Source organism: Callospermophilus lateralis, chromosome 7, assembly GCF_048772815.1.
Source record: "Callospermophilus lateralis isolate mCalLat2 chromosome 7, mCalLat2.hap1, whole genome shotgun sequence".
In the NCBI taxonomy this organism is placed as follows: Eukaryota; Metazoa; Chordata; class Mammalia; order Rodentia; family Sciuridae; genus Callospermophilus; species Callospermophilus lateralis.
This window is the reverse complement of record NC_135311.1, coordinates 18,002,507-18,028,186: the sequence shown is the minus strand read 5'-3', so window position 1 is coordinate 18,028,186 and position 25,680 is coordinate 18,002,507. Positions and strand designations below refer to the sequence as shown.

Below are 25,680 nucleotides of genomic sequence, written 5' to 3'. Positions count from 1 at the left end.
TCAAGGTCCCTCTATCGAAAAGTTCTCATGCAAAATAAACCCAAGATGGGAGCATTATGGAAAGGATACAGATTGGGGGCGAGATGTACAGAAACTGGAAATCAATGTACTCACCCACTGTAGAAAGGACTGAGTCAATAGAGAGCATTGAGTGGAAACATGCAGCAAAGCATCCCTACCATGGATGGTAGATGCAATTTGTTTGCTTTAATTGGAAAAATGCTGAATGACTGTTCTAGCACCAGAGCACAACAAGTCGACTAACAGGTCTCAGAACCTCTCCTGTGTGACAGGCTGTTCCCTCCAGTTACACATTTTCAGCATGGGTTCATGCTATCTTTAAATCCTATATGCTATTATTTGTACTCATTACTGAATTTTTGGACATTCTTTTATGTCATGTGAGTATGAATGGTGTGTGTTCTTACTCCTTCAGAAATCCATCATTTCCTTGAAGATAGGAGCCATGGTTTTAGCTTCTTCAATCTTGCCATAGCCCCCAGTATGGATTCTTGCAATGAGTGAAAATTCAGTATATGTTTCCTTGCCAGAGATAAATTAATAACATCAGTTCCTCCAATTGTATCTGCAAAACCTTGAGACTTGGTGTTCTCTTGTAAATTCACAAATTTCTTAACAAATCAGCCAAAACTGTCATTCACTTGTTTCTCTTAGTTTATTTCCCCGTGAGTTATTCTACTGAATGTTGTGATTTCTTCTGCCATTGTTTAATTTGTCTTGTGTTTCTGTCTTGCTTCCTTGTCCCCGGAGCAAAAGGACTTTGTCTGATAAACACAAGCTGATGCGTAGCAGATGTTTGCTAAATGTTAGATTCGTAATAAATGAAATTTAACTGAATTTAAAAAAAAAATAAAAACTTTTGTGCCCACTTGCTTAAAATGACTTAACGTGACAGAATGATTCTTCTTGTATCTACTTGATAAAGCCTGGAGTTAGTCAGCTCTAAAGCAGAAAGGGAAAGAGGGAGGCAGAGGAAGATACAATTCTTTAACTCACATGTCCTTGATCATCCAACTCATTGTTGGTCAGCTTGAGTTTGTCGAAACTGACCACCTGTCTCATCCAGGTGTCTCCAGAAGCAAGAGAATCCGGGTGTATGTAAACCCTGGGAGGCACAGGGGAATCCGCATTGCCAGCCACCATCCACTTGGAGCTGTGATACACGTATCTGAGACAGAGAGGGAGAGAGGAGAGTTTAGAGACAGATGCAGAGAGGGATGGGCCTGGGGGAGGGGGGGAATAGAGATAGGAACGAGGACAAAGAGATGACAAGAATGGAGAAGTAACAGGAATGAGGTAGAGAATATAAATGAGAAAAAGAGAAAGGCAGGTAGGTAACCGGGGGAAATGGGACCAACATGGAAATGGACAAGGGAACAGAGCGGAGGAGGGTCGAGAAATGTTGTGGTCAACGATCAAAGCTACAGCTCTGGTGGGGAAATCGTTCTCACAGTCCTTTTCCTTTCTTCTCCCTCTCCTTGCCGTGCACCCCTGTGTGCGCACAGGCATCCTGAGCCCGCGTGTCTAGCTGGGGAAGAGGTATTTTACTGCAACCTTTCACCTTCCAAATGCAAACCATATAATCCCTTGGCCACTTGTTCGGGATTTTGTTCCTTATTAAAAACATCTTCCATATTGTTCTATAAAAGGCAGCCATGTGTAGATGCCCTCTAAGTCTCTCCTCATTAACCATTTCCTTGCTAAGAGCCTGAATTCTGAGTGTTTCTAGGAGAACGGAGGTCCTCTGTGCAACCATTCCTACAAATACCACCAAAATCTATTGGGAGCCTCATTTTGAGATTGATCATCTTTCACATTATTTTCCCATAAACACCACTGAACCCCAAAATGTTGTTGACAGTAGAAGAGATCAGTTTTCTAGACCCCATTGGCTTCCCCGTGGTACTGAAAAGCCATCTCCAGGGATCTGGTTCTTCCTTGCTTCTCAGTTCCAAAGGACCATGTGAGACCTGGACCTTGGCACACAGAGGCACTCAGTGCAGATTACAACCTCCAAGATCCTTTAAAACATACCAGAAGCATCTTCTCTTTTAAGTCCTGCAATCCAGGCCTTGTGTCTCTTGACCAGTTCTCTTCCCCTATCCTGGCCTTCAAATTCATAGGTTTGGGGCCAAGTTTTCCAGCTTTGGATATTTAAAAATAAGCTATGATTTAATGATTTGACTAGGATTTTTTTTTCTTGGTACTGGGGATTGAATCCAGAGGTGCTTTACCACTGAACTACATCCCCAGTCCTTTATTTATTTTGCATTTTGAGACAGGTTCTCATTAAATTGCAAGGCTAGCCTCTAACGCGTGATCCTCCTGCCACAGTCTCCTGAGTAGCTGGGATTACAGGCATGCACCACCATGCCTAGCTTTCTAAAATGCTAAAGAAGCTTGGCAGCTTTTTTTTTTTTTTAATAAGAACTGCATAGAAGTCATCCAGGAGACATGGAGATGATGATGGGTTTTAGTGGCACTGAGAGAACACTATCTAGCAAACCTACAGCCATATTAAGGACAATAATTCTCACTAACAAGATGTTCTTCTTGAAGTCTTACCCAATTCTCCATATATTAGACGTGTGATTGTATATGCTACACTGGCCCATGTCCCCTTCCATTCTCCATATATTAGATGTGTGATTGAATATGCTACACTGGCCCATGTCCCCTTCCATTCTCCAAAATAATTCAATCCAACTCATTTAGCATTTCACAAATCAAATGATTGGAGATTTTAATCAATGTCAATGTTAACTAGATTCATTTTAGGCTCAAGATAACATTTAAACTTTTGCTGCCCTAAGAGACACTATAAATTCCTTTCCTGCCTGGAGACCTAGAAAGGACTCAAGACCAAGCTATTACTGAGCCCTGTTTCTTATGTCCTACCTCTAGTTACCACTTCCTGCCTGATACTCTGCCACAAGCCATTGGCATATCCTTGTTCCCTGTGCAGTGTGCCCTGTTAAAATGTTTCACCTATTGAGTTTAAAGAACTGTCTTGGCATGCCGGCAATTCCCACCATTCCTACCTGTATCTTTTATTGTCCACAGGTACAATGTCCATTGCTATGTAGTACTGCTGGTGTGGATCCAGGCCAGTGATTTTCACTCTCATGGCAGGAAACATCCTCCTGTGAAAAGGAACAGGAAATAAGCTCTTCAGAGTGGGGGGGGGGAAGTACCAGGAGTAAAAGTCTAACCTACTCTTAAGTTTTAAAGATTGATTTGTTTTTCGCTCTGAAAATGATCACTATGAAATATGGTGGAGACCAATACTGCTGAAACAACATCTCTTCTTAGTTTAAATTGCCTTATTTGACGATTCATTCATTCACTCAAGAGGTTCTGCCATGCCCTATATCTGCTTTATATTTTTAATTAATCTTTAATGTAATATATGTGTTTGGGGGAAAGGGTATAAGCATGTCTCCAAACAACATTTCCTATTAGCTATAATTGTCACAAAGATAAACACGATAATTTACCTACTTCTTATTATCCAGGGGACTTTTGAAAATTTATTGTAGGTGATTGTAAAATATGTTTGACAGACTGAGTTTATTTTTAAATCATCACTCTAAAAATAATCTCAAAAAAGAAATGAGAAAAAGTGAAGGTGCTATCAGTCCTCCCCCTGCAAAAAAAAAAAAAAAAAAGTCCACCAAAGTTCCTTTCAATTCATAAAACTGTAGGAACATTTCTGCAAGTTCTCAGGCTGTCAACGTGTGTGTCAGAGGAAGGACCCTGTGGAATAAGGAGCAAATACCAAATGAATTCTAGTGGCCTCTGGGCACTACCTTGTTTCTACCACAATGGCTTGTTAAACTTGCCAAAGCCAGTGAGGTCAGGATATGGCACTTTACAACTTCTCTCATAATTGAGGAGAGGAGGAGAGTGAGCAGACCAAAAGAGGTATTGGGTTTCAACAAGTCTAGAATAAAGTTCACCATTCTTTATCCATAAGAAAGAAGAAAAACACCAAGCTCTTTTGCATCGAGCCAGACATAAAAAGTGCTCAGTTCAAAAATTTGGATTGCCTTGAATATGCTGTAGGGAACTTGTACACAGAATGCTGCATTAAGCTAAACCATCTGGGGCTAGTTAGTCGAGCTGGGCAAAGCACAGTGCTAATGAGGTCAAGGTCACAAGCTTGATCCACATATGGCCTAATTGGCTTTGCTCCATTTCACGGCCATAGACCATACTCTGACCTCAGACAGCCATCTTCCAAATGTATGCTGGTCGATTACAGGATATGCTCTCTGTGCAAGTCACACATTCTGTACCTATCCAGGAAAAACAATCCAGGAGCAAACGTCCACTGTCAGTGAGTCAATGATATCATGATATTTGAGGGATACAAAAGGGATCACACACCTTCAATAAGGATGATGGCTAATTCTTAAATAGTTGCAAAATATAACATATAACCATTCCTTCTTTCCCACTTTATTACTTTTCAGAAGCTTCTGTTGTTAAATCATTTTAGATTTTTCTTCCCCTACCCTTATAGAAAGCTTTATATTTTAGATTTGTGGTGGGCTATTAAAATGTGATGGCTGGCTACTCAATGACCGAATCTAACATTCACAGTAGACAGTTTGATCCACATTAACTCTTTCCAAAAATCTGAAAAACTTGGTTAACACATTTAAATACAGATCAGTAATTCCCTCCTCAGTAACAGTGGCTCACAATTGCCCTGTATGTATGTATGATTGGACAGCATCTCTCCAGGGTTAGAGACAAAGTCCTCTCACCTACTACCTGAGGTAAGGAAATGTGGTTCCTCTAAGTCACCTACAGAGGTTGTATTACACTGAAAGAAACTGATTTTGCTTTTATCTTGATGACTTCAAGAAAAGGGGTTTAATGTCTTTAATACCTGCTTTGTCTGGAACAGTCATGCAACTTTGAATGCAGAAGCTACCCGTCCCTTCCCAGTATCCAAGCTCTAAAATGAATGAGCTGTGTGACTCTGAATAAGTCTCTAGCCCTGTCACCTATAAAACAAAGCAAAGGGATGAGATCATCTCTAAAGTGCCTCCCTGTTTAAAATTCTGTGACTAAAGTTGAATTCCCTTAACAACTTGGCAAGCATTGTTTTTCCTTTTGGCATTTTAGCACAGAATATCAAGTGGAGTCGGAATACTCTGGAGAAATATTAATCTTTCATATTTCACAAAAGGAGTTGTGTTTGGTGTTAATTTTATGGCTTAAGTTTAGGTCACTCATTTTTGTCTTCTCAACCCAATAATCCCTAGAAGCACCTCTGTCCATGGTGCTGACTACATGGATTGCGTTGGTATATTCAACAATGGGGGGTTCTATAGACTGCAGAGACTCTAAATCAACAGGATTCATTTGGGTGTGGGAAATGGGTGGTGACTCAGATCTGAGTGGTAAAAAGGACAAAGAATCATATATAACTAAAATAAACAAGTAAATGCAAGTTGGAATTAAAATTAAAAAGGATACTACATAGGAAGGAAAATGAAGTGAGAAGAAACAAATTGACTAGGGCGATAAGAAGGGATGAAGAAAATTCACAGAAGAGAAAGCCTTTTTGGTATGTTTCTGAGTTGTCCAGAATAATCTGAACTGAGAGTTACATGCAGCAATAGCTGAGGCAACCCAGTACAGAAACAAAGGCCAGGCACAGTAGTGCACACCAGTAATCCCAGCTACTTGGGAGGATAAGGCAAGAGAATCACAAGTTCAAAGTCAGCCTGGGAAACTTAGGGAGACCCTGTTTCAAAAATAGGAAAAAAATTAAAAGGACTGGGGGTGTAACTCAGTGGTAAAGTGTCCTCAAGACACTTTACAACAACACACACCAGATTCAAATACTAAAATAAAAATAAAAGATTTCAACAGGAGTTAGGAATAAGCCGTGTATGTGCTAGGGAATATGTGGGTATATCCAGGTATTGAGGTGAATTTTTAAAAACAGAAATGTGCAGAAGAAATGGTGAAATCAGCTACCAAAGAGTTGTCAAGTAGGTGCTCAAATGAACTGAATTCACTGAAGTGTAGGGGTGAGAGAGTGCGCTCAGGACAAGAGCAACTAGAAAACACGGACCCATCAGCAAAGTGAAAGCACCAACTAACACCTAGGAAAGCTTCTAGACCAAAAAGAAAAAACAAAGAATACAATAGTCTGCCTCGCCTCTCTCTAAAGCAACCTTCTTGCCAAAAATCAAAACACTAAAACTTTCAAATAAAAACTTTTTTCCTTGGATTGCTTTGTTTTCTCTCAAACCTGAACACCACGAAATATGGAAGAGGAGAACACTAATTCCCAGGTAACAAGAAAGAGATGGCATTGAGAATGATTCTTCAAAGTTGCTCCACCTAAGAAGACTTTTGATGATTTTGTTCACTACTAAAATTTAAAGAAGAGGGTTCCAGAAGAGAGAGAAAATGAACAAGGTTTCAGATTCATTCTAACCTCGTGTTTAATGATGTTTATTATATTGAGAGGATTCCCCTAAATGCATGTGGGTGAACTGGGTCAAATCAAAATATCCTTTCATTTTATTTTTATATTTAATTTTACATTTTATTTTATTTATATTTTATTTTATATAACCATGTTCATGCAAACAGTGGGGTGGATCTTTTTTTTTGTTCCCATGACATGTGAGTCCATGTATACTGACTCCAAAAATATAAAAGTAGCATAATTCGTTTTGATTTATCTCAATTAGCTACTTCTATACTCTCAAAAACTTATTCCAATTTTAATTTTATCTAAATCATTTTCATTCTGAATCCAAGAGGGGAGAACCACAACCATTTCTTAATAGTTCAGAGCTACGGGGCTGGAACTGCGGCTCAGCGGTAGAGCACTCACCTAGCACGTGTGAGGCCCTGAGTTTGATCCAAAGCATCAGATAAAAATAAATAAATAAAATAAAGGTATTGTGTCTAACTATAACTAAAAAATAAAATGTAAGAAAAAACAGCTCAGAGTTATAAGTCGATAACACCATTGCTTTGGAGCCACATCAATTTATGTAGACTTTTGGAACTATCTCTTACTCTCTCTGTACCTTAGTTTAGTGAATTAACCTCCTCCAGTCTTTGCATCCTTGTCCATACATGGGATGATTATGTCCTACCTCATAGGATTTCTGTGGTGTTTAAAGGACATAATATATGTTGAGTATCCAGCACAAAACAAATACCTAACAGTGGAGAATTGAAAGATGTCAATAAAGGAGTAGTTCAACTAAAAGTATCTCTTTCAAGAGGAGCTTTTTGTAGATTGTATCACTTTAGGTAAACAGTTTTGCAAGAGATTCCACAGATCACCATTCAAATTTCATAATCTTAAACCAACAACAAAGTGCAATGGATCAACCAGCAGGGCTTAGACCATACACCGCACACAATTCTTACACAAGCATCTGATTGTTTTAAATGACTTTATAAGATGTAAGGTATTGTTTGGGGAGCAGACTTCTTGCAAACTTTGGATGTGAGAGTAAACACTGACCTTGGTAATCGGTCTTTTGGCCATGGGTACCATGGGTCCACAGAATTAGCTGATGTCCATTGTAGGTGGAAAATGTTTGGGAGAACAGAGGTGATTTCTATTTGGGTACTTGGAGGAAGATAGCAAATCACAGTAAATGCAACAGGACAACATTACCAAGTGTCCCAAGGTCGAAAATGGGGTGCAAGTTGCACTCGCTTAACTGACACTACTACAAATATGTGGAGTCTGAGGATTTGGTTCTCCGTCCAAAGAAACTCATCCTTACCTCCCGGCTTTGGTGATGATCATTTCTGTCCCAATGTCATGGAACCTCTTCCAGAGGTCAGCGCATTGCAGCTCCACCTGGATCTCTTCCATGGAGGACATGGCAGCAGGCACAGGGCCTGCAGCACCTGAGGCCAGGTCAGCGTGAGTGCTGAAGGAGCAGGAGGTTCGCTCGGTGAGCACCTCTGAGTCTGAACCAGTGCTCTGCTCGGAATCTGCAAAATAAACCATCAAGCCTTAGGTGAGAAACTGCTGAGCTGCCCCCACCCTTGGCCCTGAAACACGGTGGAGGGGGGGACGCTGTGGAGAGGGGTGAACAAAAGGAGATTTGAAGCTGGGAGCTCCAGAGCACGGCACTCGGGGTATTTTATTATTTTTTTTTTATGGTTTGTTTTTGTGATTTACGACCTTCTTTCAGGTTTCGTGTTTCCAACATGACATCTGGCATTTTAGTAAGTTTTAGCAACAGCTGAAGAAAATTGGTCCACCACAAGCCGTATAAGGAGTACTAATGTCACTGTGTGGAAGGGAATGAGGCCAAACTGGGGTGACCAAAAAAAAAAAAAAATATTCCAAATTAAAGGAAAATATCAACGAGAGGTTGAATCTCCAGACCTAGATTAGACAATTTCACTTGAGGTAGAAAAGATCCAAGGCTACAGACGACGTGTGTGCTTTCATTTCCCACCACTCAGTGTCCCAGACCATCGAAACCCAGCAATTTTTCCTCCACTCACGGATGCCCTGGTCATCAAAAGTAATGAAAAGTTGTTTGGGCTCTTTAGAAGCACTTTGTCACATATTTGAGTAAATGGTTTTTTCCTAGGAACCCAATCAGGCCATTCTTGATGGGAAAAAAATCTCTGTTGTGAGGCAAGGATATAAGCATATGGAAAAAGTTACTCGAGAAGGCAGTTGAAACAAAAGGAATAAATGAGTTCAGGAGACACCTTGATTAGTTTCTGAAGTATGGGTGAGGGGAGGGTTGATCCAAACAGGAAGGTGGGATTCAGAGAAACCAAATAAAAAGCTGGCCTGCTGGGCCAGATGGTCCTGTCCTGTGTCTTCTGTTCTCATGAAGAGAAGTGTGTGTGTGTGTGTGTGTGTGTGTGTGTGTGTGCGTGTGTGTGTGTGTCTGTGGAGGTGGAGGGGGGGAGACAGGAGGCAGAAAGATGGAGAAGGCTGAAGTCAGATGTACCAGAGAAGATTCCTCAGGAATTTATACATTTTTCTCTTAGGAACTGGATGCCAAGAATTCTAAGTTCTAAGGTTTTCCAAATTGAAATTAGCTAATTCAGTCTTATCAGGTCAAACGGTACTGCAAACCAAGCCTGAGAACCTGTTTCTATAACACAGCCTCAATACCGAACATTCCCTCCGTAAGTAAATATTGATGAGTAAAGTTTGGATTTTTCAAAAAAAGCATATAACTCTGACAAAGGACTTCTTTTTCTTTTAACTTTTAAAAAATTGACATGATAAGTGTACAAATTATGGGATAGTGTTGGTAATCTGATATATGCGTACAATATACAATGATTAAACCAGACCGTTTACCATTTTCATCTTCTTAAATATTTATCACTTTTGCTAGGTTACTTTGTTTTTCTTTTTTCAATTAAATTTATTTTTGACTGATCTATAAAGACATAAAAATTGTATATTTCAGTGGGGGTAATATGACGTGTCAATGTTTGTATACATTTGTAATGTTTAGATCAGGTTAGACATATCTGTCTTCTCAAGCACTTATCATTTCTTGGTGGCGAAAACTCAGAATTCTTATGTCTAGTTTTCTGAAATGTGCAGTACATTAGTTCTACTGTGTGACAGGGCACCAAATCTTCTTGCTTCCATATAAACATAACTGAGTGTCCATGGATCCACCTTTCCCATTCCTTCCTTCTCCTACTCGGCCCAGCCTCTGGCAACCATACTCTCAATTTTTGTAGGACTGAATTTTTTAGATATGAACTCTGAGTGAGAGCATGTGGTACTTGTCTTTCTGTGCCTGGTTTATTTCACGTAACATAATGATCTCCAGTTTCATGCATGTTGACACAAATGACAGACTTTCATTCTTTTCTTGGCTGAATAGTATTCCATTGGACATATGCACAGCATTTTCTTTATCTACTCATCAGTTGATGAACATAGGTTGTTTCCATGTCTTGGCTCTTGGAAACAGTGCTGCAACAAACACAAAAGTGTAGATGTCTCTTTGACATACTAATTTCATTTCCTTTAGATATATAGCCAGTAGTACAATTGCCGGATCACATAAGAGTTCAGTTTTAAGTTTATTTTTCGTTGTTTCCCATAAGGTTTGTACTAATTTACTCTCCCACTGAGAGCACTCAAGTGTTTTCTTTCTTCCACATTCTCATCCACAATTTCCCAGTGTCTATTTTAATCACAGACATTCTTACTAGAGTGAGGTGATATGGGATTGTGATTTTCATTTGCTTTTCCTGGAGGATTAGTGATACTGAACATTTTTTCATGTGCTTGCTGGCCATTCATCTGCCTTCTTGTGAGCAATGTCTGTGTAAGAATTGACAAGAAGTGACTTTGTAATGCTGTCAAGATTCAGAGCTTCTCACAGGTCAGTCTTTGACCAGTAAAATGGAAGAAAGAAGGTCCAAAATGCCCACCCATCTCGCTACCACCCTTACTCAACTGCAACAGGTCTCTACACCTGTGAACAACATGTCCCATGGGTTCTTTGTCTTTATTTCCAACCCTGGATTTTTTTCTCTGTCAAACTTAGGCAGCATCCTCTCACAGTCTTGTCAGTGTCCACAGGGAACAAAGTGTCAGTTCCATCCATCCTCCCCAGTTCCTCATCTGTCACTTCTACATACCTTCAGAGAGCTGTAGAATGGAATCATACCTCCTAGAAAATAAGTTTCTTATCCCAAACTTTGGCTTATCCATAATCACTAGTCCAGCTCATATCCTCTCCAAAAAAAATTAAAAATCTATAAAGTTTTATAATTAGGTTCTATATGTCTGAGCATATAATTTTGTATCTCAGGACCAAACCAGGAGCTATTTTTGGTCTCTTTAAAGCAGAGAAAAGTACAGCTACTTATCTAAGGTAAGAGCTGCTTCTGAGTGACAAATCTCCACCTTAGCCTGACTCCGTATCATTACACTCTCAGCAAAACATAGTAATTCAGATTCCCTAAGAAGTGGATTTCCAAATCCCATTTTGTTTCTGTAATATCCCAAGAACTCTTCATTTACCATAAATATTATGAATTGTTATAAACCTCTCAAAACAAGTTTTTTTAAAATAAAAAATCTTAACCTCTATTTGGAGCAAAGAATTACAAAATCTCCTCACCATAGAGTTATACCATGATTGAAAGGTTGGAAGTAGACACCCTAGGTAGAGCCCAGCAGAAGTTTTAGAGATGATTTCTCTAATGTATGTTTAGAAAGGGGGAAGGGAGGAAAGAAATCACTGAGCCAAGTCGTAAATATTTAATGGTAGTCTAGTTGAGGCTGTGATTGAAATAGGGACTGTCACTAGAGAATTAGGAAATAGGAGACTTAACTCTTACCTCATTATGTCATCTGGAATAAAAGGAGACTCAAAATTTAACATTAAAGGATTAACAAATAACCTTAAATAAGTCGATTAACCACAAAGGTCCTATTTCCTCATTGTGCAATGAGAAGAACTGAACTGAAAACTTTTTGAATCTCTCTTCTCTCTCTGATGATTTGAAGAAAGTAAATTAGGAAATGCAAGTGATTACCCAGGAAACCTCAATTAGAAGCATCAAATTTAAACCTGTTTGGGCAAGACAGGTTAAATAAGGAAAAAGACTAGGGAAACAGATTCACATTATCATAGGGATTAAAGAAGTGAGTGGCTATGCCTAAGGGTTTACAGTTTCAATCAAACCAATCAATAAGCACCTGTGAGCATATGGCTCTAGATGAGGTACCATATAGATAATTAGAAACAGAATTTCAGCCCTTGAGAAGTTTCCTAGTTAGTGTTGATTAATTATGTGTTTATTGAGTGCTTACTATGTGCCCAGCACTGTGCTAGATTCTGAAACACCAAGTCCACAACGGGACTCCATTTCAAAGTATTTACAATAGAGGTGGAGGCTGGGTATATTCATAAATAATCAGAAAATAACACAAATGACTATCATACAGTTTTCCACAACATTATATATTATCTCAAATATCTTGTAGAAATCCAGAAGGAAAAAAAAAACAACAGGAATTTGAGGAGATTGGAACAGTCCTGATAATCCATGGGTACTAGTAAGGAAATGAAAAAAAAAATCTATGCAAGCAAAGGCAGTGTGGTGAGAATTTACAGAGTCAGCTATTTACACCCCTGGAAATACTCTGCACTCCAAAATTCTCACTATCACAAAGTAGAACTAGTGACTGTTATTACAGATAGTAGGAACCAGCCACCTTTGCAATAATTTGAATATGCCATGAAGTTTTCCAATCCCAGTTGTTTATTATATATCATAATTTGAATAATATAATATTATTATATTATATTAAATAACTAATGTATAGTTTATTTAAATTTCTAGAAGAGTTACGATTACCTGTGTGATATGCTGCCCTCTAATACTCTTAAAACAATAATCTCAGAATCAAGATCAATAGGCTTGGTAAACATAAAGTTTAATCCTTTGGAACACTTATAAGCTGTTGGTACAAAGGCAAATTAAAACTTCCCCTATGGAGATCAAAATGGAAGTTCCTTGAAAGACTAAGAATGGAACCACCAAATGACCCAGCTATACCACTCCTCAGTATTTATCCAAAAGAATTAAAGTTAGTGTGATACAGCAATACACAAATTTCTCATGATTAGAACAGCAGAATTTACAATAGTCAAATTATGGAACCAACCTAGGTGGCTGTCAACAGATGAATAGATAAAATAAAATGTGGTAAATATACACTATGAGTTTTACTCATCCACAAAGAAGAAAGAAATGATGTCATGTGCAGGAAAATGGATGGAACTAGAGAATATCATGCTAAGTGAGATAAGCCAGACTCAGAAAGTCAAGGGTCATAAGTTTTCTCTCATAACTGGAAGCTAAATAGAAAAAAGAAAAGAGACCTCATGAAAATAGAAGAGAGACACTAAAGTAGATTAAGGAGTTCAGAGGAGGGAGAAGGGAAGGAAAGGGGGGTACAGTGAATGAAGCAGACTGAATTAGGCTATGAACATGTGTGGATATATCAATGAGTATCACTATTATGTATAAGTCTAATGCACCCAGAAAAAATCAATAACAAAAAGTTTAATCCTTTGGATGAACGCATTTCTGAATCCTAGTTATGTCTTATGCTAAGCAAATTTATAAATTTAGTTATTAAATTAAAATGTGTAATCCAGTTACCTAAGTGATGAATATAAGAAATACATGGTTGGTTTTCTTAATAAAATCATGTCATTCGTTCAAAAACAATCCCTTGAAGTCTTAGAGATTTAAAAAAAAAAAAGGACCTTTGCTCTTTCAAGTTATTTTATTTCCGGCAATTTTCAGAGTCCTTATTCAGAAAATAAGCATGAAGAACTCATTTGAATGACCCAGAAAACTTTGTTGGCCATCAGATGCCTTTTATGAATAACATTTCACCATGGGGAGTTTCAGTAAATCAGGAACATAAACGGTAAAGTGACATTTCACAAAAAAGTTAAAGGAGAATCTTAGGAAACCTATAGTGAGCCGGTAACATCGTGTGATTTGTAAGGTCAAACCAACATAGTTCCATTCCCCACCCCCAAAATTCTTGTATCAGTTCATAGCACTGCTCACTTTCTATCCCACTGATAAAATGGATACTGTAAGATGAAGTTCATAAACAATTGAGTTTATTCATAAATAATAGTAGTGACAAAGTAGTTTCTGAATTTATATTTTATACATGTAATACATCCTTCCAAATGACGAGGTAGAAAGCACATATGTTTATGTCCATTTTGTAGATGAAGAAATTAAACCAAGAGAAATTGAAAGCTAACAGGGTAGAACACGGGCCTTCTGCTTCCTAATTAAATGATCAGATGTCCCTGAGCTCAAACTAGGTTTGACCCTGGCCAAAGCAGCTGGCAATTCTGCTAACACTTCTCAACTATTTTAACCATCCCCACAACTGAAACGGTTTAAACATGTTTGATCTTGGCTGAGTCACATAACTATTCTGGTTCCCAATTTCCTTAATCTTTATAGCACAGCACATGCACATTTAATTAGAGGTGCTATAAAGGCCCTTTCAACTCTAATGTTTAATGGATGGATTAGTAGTGCAGCTTAGAGACCACCAAGTCTAACAACAGCAAACCAACCACAATAAATTGATTTGGTTATCATACATACAAATGCCTAAATTGCCTACCCTTGATTTTAATGAACAGTTATTATCAAGATTGGAGATATTTTTTAGCACATTTTTATAGTCAGCCAACTGATGTGCATCTGCACTTAACAGATAATTTTGAAGAATCATTCAAGAATACAGTGAACAAAGCATATTTAGTTCTGTGCCTCTGCTATTCACCAGGAGTGGGAAACTTGCAAGTCTCTTTGATTCATTTCACCTCTGTTTCCTTATCTTTAATGTTAGAAGCTGAGGGTCTAAGACATGATCCAGCTTTAAAAATTATATTTGTAGCTATAACAAAACACAATCTAATGATTCTGTTGATAACCATGTAATTGGCTTTGAACAGTGAGATGAATATGAGCTCACAAGAACTATCCCCAAATGTTAGTAGGTAACATCTATTGAGCTCCTACTATATGTCAGGCACTGTGCTAAGACTTTATAAAACATCATTTATGCCAAAGTTTAGATTACATCAGTTCTACTGTCTAAGGATTTCAGACACATGGGACTATATTTAATTACATTTTTATTTCACCAGACATTCAACTTTTTATAGACCAGGTTATATACTAATGGTTCAAGACAGTTAAACCAAGTTCTTGCCCTTAAGGGGAGCTCACATGGTAGGAAGGACCTACTTAAAAAGACTAATGATGCTAGCTGCTCCAACAAAGGTGGGAAAAAATAATGTTAAGATGCTTTGAAAAGGAAATAACAATTACAAGAGAACAGAGGAGACTTCATGAGGTGACATTTGAGTATGAAGTTGAAATATAAGGTTCAGTATCAATGAACAAGGAATGATGGGGAAAGAATTTTATGTAGTAAGCATAAAAAACATCAACAAGGATTTGGCATTTTTAGAGACTGATAAGCTAACTGATATGGCCAAAGTTTATAATATGTAAAAAAAAAAAAAAAGGAAGAAAAGAAAATTAGAGATTAAGGTGGAAAATCAGGTTCAACTCAACTCAACAACTATTTATGGAACATTTACTGTTTTCTACTCATTCTTTTAGGCTCTTGGGACACCAGGGAACAAATAATTCCTGGCCAAATTGAGTTTGGAGAATCCTGGATGTCAGAATATTCAATTCTCCACAAACTCAGATTTTATCTTATATTATCGTGATGATGGTTCTGCCACCCAGACTCTGAATTCCATAAGCCAAGCCTGATGCTTTGCCACATCTTCTGTGTGAATGAAATACCATAGCCTGGTTTCAGTATGGCAGAGGGGTGCTAGAAGACAATAGCAGATGTAGAATTTTCTGAGATTAGATGCACAATGCCACTTCTGTAGGACTGAACACCAACTCTTATCTATTCCCCCAAGGAAAAAGATAATTTAAACAACTAAAAGGAGAAAGACTCAACTGAAATTTTAATCTAAACACTTTATCTGGTTTTTTTTTTTTCCCTTCTGCCAAGTGCTGATGCCTGACCATATTGAGTGGTATCTTCTATTTGATTTTGTAGGAGAGTCATTCCTTGGTCTAGTTCCTAAATTTCAACGTTCCCAATCCCAAAATTCCATGGCCACCTCAGGTCTTCCATTCACATCAGGGAAAACCTCAGAATCTTATACACAAGCAGCACTCTTGGTATCAAGTACAAGTGGAATCCTATTTCCAGAGGACCTCTGCAGCACAAATTATCAGATAGCTTAGTGAAAGCTGGTGATGAAACTTCATAGAGTAATTCTAAATATGGCCGGAGCAGAGCATTTGGCACTATCCTGAGTACGGACTGAGCCCAAATTTGATACTCAGTCCAGAGCTTCAAGGGAATGAACTATAACCCAAGTTGGATTAAACTAAAATTACGATAATAGCAAACATTCAAATAAGCCTGTGTAGATGACTTCAGTAATGGAATGGAGTCTTTGAGCTCTCCGTGCCCTCCAAGTTCTATTTGGGAGAAAGGGGGTTGGTAACCTGAAGCCAGCAATTCCCATGCCAATAAGCCAATTAAGGAGACTAAGAGCTCATATCTCTTTAGCTGCCTAAAGCATTCTCTAACTAACAACCAGCACCAGCACCTCTCTCAGTGATGCATAGAACACAGCAAGGACTTGAAGTCATCTCTGAGATCTAAGCCTTTTTTTTTTAATATCTATTTTTAGTTGTAGTTGGACACAATATCTTTATTTATTTTTATGTAGCGCTGAAGATCGAACCCAGGGCCTCGCACGTGCTAGGCCAGCACTCTACCGCTGAGCCACAACCCCAGCCCTGAGAACTAAGCCTTTTAAAGAAGCTTTGGAATAAAGTGAAGCAGTGATGATTATTATTATTTTTTCTTTGGGTGAACAGGCAAAGTTTCACTGACACTAAAAGTTTCACCTCTCACATTCCAGAATGCTTTGAAGGTGGAGGGAATTTACCAAAAAAAAAAAAAAGGAAAAGATATAATGGATATTCTATTAGACCTTTTATTTATGGTTTTACATAAATTTCTCAGAAACCCCATGAAGTAGGCATTAATGCTGCCACTTTTCAAACGTGTAGGCAGAGGCATGGCATGACCAGAAGACTTCCCTCATTATGTGAGCAGGAGAAGTTAGAGAGGGATGCCAGTTAGTTCACACTGGCGTTGATGTTCTTCCCACTGTGGACTGTGGCTGGCTTTCAGAGCTAGCACTAAATAGCTGTGCGCTTGCAGACTGCTAGGAAGACAGCTCTATGCAAACAAAAACATTGTCAGTTCTTTGGGGGGAGGAGCAAATCCAAACCAAGGGCGGGGGGTGGATTTTCCTTTCTCAGTACCAGGGCAGTTATGTCGGGGAATGATTTAATTCCCTTCACCAACCTGACATTATTTAATACCTAAGTGTAAGTGTAAAAGGCTTCTTTTGTTGTATTTTACCTTCTATCCCTAGTCCAACCTGGGTCAAGTATCCAAATGTGACACTGAAGATCACTGTTGATGTCAAATTGCCCTTTTTCTTTAGCCTAGATCAATAAACCAAATAAGATAAAAAGGTACAGTCCTTGGAAAATATTTGGGCTTTGAGAAATGTTTGATGACAGCAATGAAAGACAGGACAGGGCCTTTGAGTCAGTTCCTATTTTGTGCAAAATTTGTTTAGAGGCTTAACTCAGACCAAAGTTCAAGGCCTAAAAGTTTTTAATGGTCTTTAGTGAATGTGTATGTTTGAAGAGTATTCAGCTGATTATAATGTATGTCAAAGAACTTTACAAACAGAAAAGTGTCAAATTAACATAGAAGTTCCTATGCCAAAGTCAGGGAAACAACAACAAAAATAAGACAAATATGAGCTATGGATTTTATCTAAAATAGTCTTGATTTCAAATATTTTTTTATAGTTTCCCATAAAGTTAAGAATTGTGAGACCCATTTTTTTGGTTTAAAAAAAAAATATTCCTGATTAATGCACAACAACACATAAATGAAATAATCAAAATGGGCCATCAGCCACATGGCTATAGAGCCAACCTAAATACCTCTTGGACCGGAGGCCTTCCAAAAGTTGATTCTGATCAACGGGGTGGCCTTTAAAATTGACCAGTTGGTTTTAAGCTACCAACTGTCAACACAGCCCCTCCTTGAGGGGCTTGGCATTTTTCCTGGGCAAAGTGACACATTGGCTCATCCCCAAGCCAGTGCTTATTTAGCTCTTTGCAACCTGGACTTCCAACCTCCCACCACCACTCCCACCACCAGCCACTGCCATGGCACCCTATTACAACTGCCATCAGGGCCTTTTAATTTTTGTGAAGTGAAAAGCAGGCTTTCCCCAAAAGGCCCTAGAAGCTCTTACCCGGTACCTTGTTAGAATGTTCCTATTAAACAACAGTAAGTAAATTCATGCTGATGTACTAAAGGGGAAGAACTAAACAGTCAATTGCTAAGCAACAAGAATAATTTAACTATGACTCCTGGAGACAGTGTCCTTGGAGGTGGTAATTTCAAGCATGTGAGTAGGATAGACATGTGAGCAGAGCCAGGAATATACAATGCCCTTTAAATGACACTCAGGAGACCTCCAGCTACACCAAGTTTAAAATGCACCCACCCTGACATACAAACAGAGAACTAGTCTGTTTGGTGAATATGAGCAGTATATAGCTAACACCTACAATAACCTCCTCAGTGACCTGCTGAGTTCTTTCATTCAGTCAATCATTTATTTGTTCAACAAGTGAAAAGCAGGCTTTCCTCCAAAGGCCCTGAAAGCTCTTACCCTACACCTTGTTAGAATGCTCCTATTAAAACAACAGTAAGTAAACTCATGCTGAGCGTGGAGGTGAGTCTGTGTGTTTCCTAGGTGCTTGATCATGACGGATACTCATTAAAGTGACTGAACTCACTGCACTTCATTTGAAGACCTCAAAAGCTTTCAGGGCAGACCTTGCCTATTAGTGTAACACAAATCACAGTCATGGAAAAAAGCTGGTAGGATTCCAACAGTTCACGATGATTGAGGATCTAGCCTCGGTTTGGCAATGCACAGGTGCTGTGAGGGGCACCAAATTGAAGAAGATATGACCTATGCCAGTAGGTGCTTACAAAATATACTAAAAGTAGAAAAGTCAAAACTCAGCATGACACCTAGCACACGAGAGCTTGGTATCCAAAAGATGAAGGTCTACGGTTCATCTCTTCTCTTTCCAACTGCCTAATCTTGAGCAAGTCACTCGCCCTCTTTAAGCTTCAGTTTTATCATTTGTAAAATAAGGATACCAACTTTGTGAAACTTTTATGAATTGCAACAAGATGTGTGTATTTGTGTATTTACACAAACACTGTGTAGATAGAAAAAAAGATTTGAATATATCAATACTACTTTTCATATACTGTTATCTCAGAGAAATAGGAACAAAATGCCATGGTGTTTATAGGTGAGGGGAACCTCTTCCATTCCAGAAGTCTTTTGTGGGCATAAGGAAGAGATGTCTGAAATGCAAAGACAGAGATGGGAAAAGAGGAGAAGGATCTTCCAGGAAAAAAGAATGCTGTGGCAGAAGCATGTGTTTAGAGAACGGCAACATATTATATACCCAGATCACATCTGCATTGTCCCACCATTAGCACCTGGAACTGTGTCTGGCACCTATTACACACTCAATAAAATGTTATTTTGTTGAATGAATAAAATGTATGTTTAACAACACAGGTGGAGAAGAGCTGGGAGGGTAGCTGGTGCCACATGAACAATCCTCAATGCTGTTCTTCCAATCTTCCTCCAGGAGACAAATAAGACCCTAGTAAAGAAGTGTCTTAATTATGTACCATTTTCCCAGTGAAATCCCTATTAAATCCCAGGGCTGCCTCCTGACTTCATAACGTGAACTGTTGGAATCCTACCAGCTCTTCTTTCCATGACTATGATTTCTGTTACACTAAAAGGCAAGGTCTGACCTGAAAGCTTTTGGGGTCTTCAAATGAAGTGCAGTGAGTTCAGTCACTTTAATTAGTATCCGTCATGATCAAGCACCTAGGAAACACATAGACTCACCTCCACACTCACCTGAGAAGCAAAAGGTGCCTTAGTCAGGAGGATAAAATGGATAGAAGATCAACCCCTTCTACAAATGCTAGAGCTAGTGATGCTGAGGGAAAAGCAGAGAAGAGATGCCCTCCTCCAGGTTCACAGGGACTCCTGATAAACAGCTGCTGCACCCCAGGCCCCGACACTTTGACTATCCCTGCTGTCTGCAGTGAAATGGCATTTCCAGAGATGCCGGGGGTATGGGAAAGAGCATGGACCATCTTCAGAATCATACGGACTCACTACCCTGCAACTTACCTTTTCGAGCCACTTTCCTCATCTAAAATGGGACTAATAATAACCAAGAGATACTGATGCTTCTCAAGAAAGTCCCTGCACAGCATAGGAATACATTTAATTCTTTCCATAGTTTAGAAAGGGAGGTGACCGTAAGATTTACATTTTTTTTCCAATCAATTTTCCTACTCATCTCTGAAAAGAAGAAAGAAAGTGTGTGTCCTTTTAAATGAAGAAAAACATGTCCCAATAAAGAAAATATAAAATGGGAAATGGGAAAATGTCACAAAGCAAAAAGAATAAAAATAATTCAGGGCTTAATGGGGGAAAAAAACACATTAAAATTGAATAGCATTAGTAGACATGGTAAAAAGGCAGAAGGAGCAAAAGCCAAAAAGAATACAACAAAAAAAAAGAAAGAAAAAAAAAACCACACACACACACAATGAAAATGCCCACATAAGAAAGCCTGTTTTGTGTGAACTTTTAAGGGATTATCTCCTGGTTTGCACTGCTTGAGAAGGTCTAGAAAGAAGAAAGATGGAGGCAGACTGCTGAGGAAAGACTTGTGTTGGATCTTCATTAAAGAAAGTGGCCAGGGAGGCAAACTCTAGCCTTGAACAGAGAAGCAAGGAGAGTGTCTAAGGCTGAAGAAGCAATCCAAGAACACTTCTCTAGGGAGGCAGAGAGGCCAAAAGGAACAGGGAGGCTGTAGGGTGCCCTGACTCCAGCTCAGCTATGTTGTCCAGAGCACTCACTCCCTGCCTCGAGAGAGGGAAGTACACACTAGGGAGGCAGAAAAGATCCAGAGCTTAGGTGAGGCTCCCAGGGGCCAGAAAGGGGAGGCCCAAGAATTGGGTGGTATAACCCTATTTTTTACCAGTGAGATTACTGAGACTCAGACAAGCTATCGCGCTGAGCACCACCACCCAGAAACATCTGAGAGAAAATAAGGCCCCCAAAGTCTTTCTTTACCCCCAAAACTAGAAACTCATCCACCATCACACATCACCCTCAGGAAACCCTAAAATCAAATGCTTTCACAGAAGAAAGGAGGCTACTCCGAGGACACAGGGTAAGCCCTACGAGTGAAAGAAATACTCTGGATTAATGATATTAATAGAATTCTCTTTTAATTTACAACTCACCCAAACGGCTGAAGACACTTGCAAAATTTAGAATTCCACCCTTACATCCTATGGTCCCAGACCCTCCAGTAAAACTCTGCCTCTTGAATGTCTCTTGTTGGTTTTTTTTTTTTTTTTCTTTCTAAAACCTTTTCCAAAAGGGAATGAGTCATCAAAGGATCCTAACCCCAGGTAAAGCCAGGGTAGATTTTTCCGCTGGCCAAGGACAGGGTGGGGTGAGGTAGAAAGTGCTTCTGTAGGTAGAAGGCTGGTTTAGGAATTTCAAAGTCAACATGTTATTCCTAACTCCCATCTCTAACTCCCTTCATCTTCACCAGGTCACTTGAATCCACCTGCTCCCAAGTCAACACCTTGGCTAGAGCATGCCTCTGTTCTTCCCCCCAGGCCTACCTACCTTGACGGGTCAGGATGACCCTTGGAGACACAGTGTCCTCCAAGTGTGTCAGCAATTCAGAAGCTGACAGCTTCTAAAATAGCTGGTGTGTTCTTGGGTGTCTGTTGCCCTCAGAAGGAGTGGTGGTGTCACCGAGGCAGCAGGGGGTTCCCTGCCAAAGCTGCTCCTACCCTCCTCCCCATAAGGCCCTGCACTGCCTCTCCCCATCCCGGCCTCGGAAGACTTTGAGCCCAGGGGCCATGGCATTTAAGCACTGTCAGAGTTCCCACTTCGATTCCCGAGGTGGCGCCAGTTCAGCATCTGGCAGGATGACCCAGCCTGAACTGTATTTAGAAGCTTCAGACATGGCACCCTGTTCCAGCCCATCTCAGAGTGACAGGAGATTTCCTGAGCACCGGGGCTTGTGATTCAAGTACTCCTCCTCCCAGGGAATGAGGGTCAAAATGACTTTCTTCTGATGATCTATTTTCTTCTCCCGAGGCTAGCCTTCTGCTGCAGACCTATTCTCAGAATCAATCTCTATCAATACTATTATATCATGCTATGGTTTTTTTAAATCCACAGTTTTTATACAGCTGACAACACATGACAGGGAAACAGAGAATACTGGGGAAATCATTCAGAAAATGTGTTCAGGGTTGCGTTCATGGACTCTTCTTGCAAAGATAAACTTCCCTAGAAATACATTCTGGGGGTGCTCAGAATCTAGCAGACATTATCAGTGAATAAAGAGATCCTGTCCATGGTTTCACTTTATGAGATGGTGATAATAATTTACTTCATCTTCTTGGCAGCCTCAAAGGCAGTCTTAAAAGTAGTCTAGGAGAGTCCCCCCCCCCCGAAAAAAATGACAAGCTATTTCTGATTAGCAGTTAAAAACAAAAACCTAAGTCTCATCTATTTATACTTTAATAGAATCTCCACCTAGACAGGCATACTGATAACTGTATAACACTAATCAGGTGGGCTGTCGGTTTCAAGGGTTTCTGCACACAGGTTCCCAACTCTGATAGGTCACAGGAGAAAGAAAGATTGACCCCTACCTCTCTGTCCCAGTGTCCCTGAGCAGAGTCCCATAGAGACACCCTGTCATTTAAAAGGCATCAGTGTTTGGACTCTTCCCATTTCTGGGCAAAGACCCAACACTCAGAGAATGTGGTTTTAGGATCATGGCATCTAATCCATTCAAGGATTATTTTCCCCCCTACTGCTCAGATGGGTGTGTTAATCATCACCTCCCTTTGTTCTGTAATAAATTCAGCCCTGGCTAATTCCAAGTCTCTATGCATCACTGAAGTTTAAAGATGGCGTTTTGACAGGTCAGATATTCAGAATCAATGGACCACCAACCAGTCAAATATTTTAAGTAGTTTTAGGAACATGTGGAAGTAATTTTTTCCAAGTATTCACAAGTCTGAGGATGAGATCTTATTGATGGCATATGAGCTGTTGTATATATTAAAGTATTACTTTATATACTATATTCTACGTATAATCAAAATTGATCCAACACTGAAGCAGATTTTCCTTTTTATACTGAGTATTACACAAGTGTCATCATACAAACTAGAATGAAGTACACACTCTATAGAATCTTTTGAAAAAAGCAATAAAGGACTAAGTTAAAATTATAAATGGGTTCATATTTAAAATACAAATGTTAAATAGGTGAGATTATTTCACAGAAACCAGAATGTTTTGTGACACTGACACCCCACCTGCATTTAACCACAATCACCTGAAACAGATGCAGTGAATTTATTGAAAGGAAAAATTATTCTATATAAGTATTTCTAATTTAAGTCAAGAGGTTGTTAACCTAAAAATCAATGGATAGCTTTAGGGTCTGTGTCACCTAAAATGGTCACTTGTAAGAGCTTGTATTTTTCTGGGAAGAGGATGCATCATCGGAGTTATGGCGTTCTCGAAGAGAAGCATACTATTTAGCCATATTTATTTATTTTTTTCATAAATAATATGACAGTGCATCTTAATAAAAAATGCATTTTTTTTCTCCCTGGTGAAAATGAAGTGGTTGTGTTTTCCTGTGCGACGGTGACTGTTAAATAGTCACATGAGATCACCTCTTTTTCTCTGCATGTCTCCTTATTTCCAATTTATCTTTATGATAGCCATACATACATGTGCATAGAAATAGGGTGAATGATTCCCACATCCCATCTTTTGGGGAAGTCAATGGATTATAAATTATATATTTTTTATATATAATAACAAATGGGGTTTCTCCTTTAGCCTGGCTGCTTTTACTCTCACTCTCCTTCCCACTTGGTCTCAGAAAAACACTAGTGGCACAGAAACCCTCCACCCACCAGGCCATTTCTTCCTATGTAGGCTAAAACCACAGCAAGTTTTCTGTCCAGGGAACACACAGTCCAGTCTTCTCCCTGGGGAGTGCTGTCTGTCGGTAGTCCACATCCCACAGAAGACATCCCTCGCCCTGTGTCCTCTGAGGCCGAGCCTGCATCTGGCACTGGGGCAGAGAAGCAGCTCCCCCGGGAAAGCCGAGCGCAGAGCACAGCCAGTCAGCGAGGTTGCCCACACCAAGCCTTTCCTAAAGGCCACGGCGACCTGGTCTGCCAAGGGAGAGAACACTTTGGTGAGCTCAGTTTGTTTGCTGTGAGAACCTCCCTGCCCTCGCAGCTAAATGTCTATTTTTATCCCCCCCTGTGACTCTGAAGACACGCTGCTGTCATTAATGTGAATGACAAATAGACTCAACTCTGCATTATTTGTCATTCTATGGGGGAAAGACCCCGATTCAAAATCTGAAAGCAAGAGTGTGAGCTCTGGTTCTAACTCTCTGTAGCATCATTTCACCCCGAAGAAGCCATTTAGGAGGCTCTGTAGACCCATTTGTGAACAGTGGATAAGGAATCCCACTGCCTACCCAACTGGATGAGTCACCAGCAGAGTAAGATAATGCAGAGGAAAGCACTTTGTCAACTATAAAGTGCTTTAGAAATGTAAGTCATCAGCATTACAAGTGACCCATTTTTAACCCACAGCACTTTCTCTGCGGGCTCCAAAGATGGTGCTGAATCCATGCAGTGCCCATTAAAGATGAGGAAACAGAGAAACAAAGTGGTGAAGTGAGAAGTCCTGTTCCCTGGGAGCCTGATTCTCTCCTCTCACTCATCCACACCTCCCTCAGATTGGCTACTTCATTTCCTCTTGCTGGGCAACTATTGTTTGGTCTTTAAAATGAAAATGATCATTGCTTGCTCCTGTGAATCAAAGATATAGACACAATGGCCTCCCGAATGTTTTTGTTTTTTTTTTTCCCCTTGGCCTATGGTTCGGCAAGATGTAACTAAGCCAGGTCAAGGGTTATCTTGTGGTGGAGTGTGGACTAGTAGCCAGGTCTGCTGACCCACAGACCCTGTCTTATCATTGTTCCTTTGGCCTCTGAATCACAGCATCTGGCCATCTCCCCAGTGGTTTTAATGTATTTTGATTTTCTGTTAATCAATAAATATCGAAACTAATCACTGATTAAGAAAAATAGCCCATTATCCAATGAGAGCAGGCAGACATTTCTTCAAATGGTCAGACTGCAATTCGTTTGAAGATATTAGTTCTGTGATGTACCCATTTATAGAGAGGTCACTAGGCAGCAGGAAAATTTGGTTATAATTAACCAAACTGCTTTACTCACGAAAAGTGATAGGAGGCTTTGCTCAACGCAGTGGCAAAGCGCTCCGTGGACAAGCCCATGGGATTCCAGGCCGGAGCAGAGCTGGCGTTCTGCTCCCCTAGTGTGAAAGGAAACTCTATCCCGCTGAACCTCGGGTTCATTTTCCATAAAGTCACTCAGGTTTTTCCGGGTCCAATATTCCCGTGTATTTTCTCTTTGGGGTCTTAGCACTTCTTCTTCGCCCCACAGAGTCTGCTTAGTGAGAGAAGTTACCACCGGTTCTCATTTCTTAAAAGGATCTTCTGAAAAATGCTGCTTGTTGTCTCAAGAGTGATTGATTTCCCTTCTCTCCAGAAAGACCCCCACGGTGGTTTGGATTGGGATGACATAAGCGGATGCAGTTCTCTCAAAACTATTTATTTCTAGAGACAGGTGTTCTTCTAACTCAATCCTTGGAAGAAGAAAGAATGTGACATGTTTCTTGTCATGTTCTTAAGCTAAGTATGAAGACTTCCTTCCTATCATTATTTGTAATTT

General features: G+C 39.7%; 1 protein-coding gene across 2 annotated transcripts in view; it reads right to left on the bottom strand.

The window, feature by feature from the left end:
* The window catches only part of Tbx15 (T-box transcription factor 15), a 109,592-nt gene that overhangs the window by 41,568 nt on the left and 42,344 nt on the right, over nt 1-25,680 (bottom strand). Inside the window, exons 1-4 of one of the 2 annotated variants that reach the window (XM_076862812.1) lie at nt 21,489-21,550; nt 7,803-8,016; nt 3,063-3,164; nt 1,018-1,189 (exon numbers count right to left, since the gene is read on the bottom strand). In XM_076862812.1, coding sequence (XP_076718927.1) covers nt 1,018-1,189; nt 3,063-3,164; nt 7,803-7,903 — 375 coding nt within the window. In that variant the 5' untranslated portion in view covers nt 7,904-8,016; nt 21,489-21,550. Of the gene's footprint in view, nt 1-1,017; nt 1,190-3,062; nt 3,165-7,802; nt 8,017-21,488; nt 21,551-25,680 lie in introns of those variants that run through there. The other variant, XM_076862811.1, reaches the window with a different exon arrangement.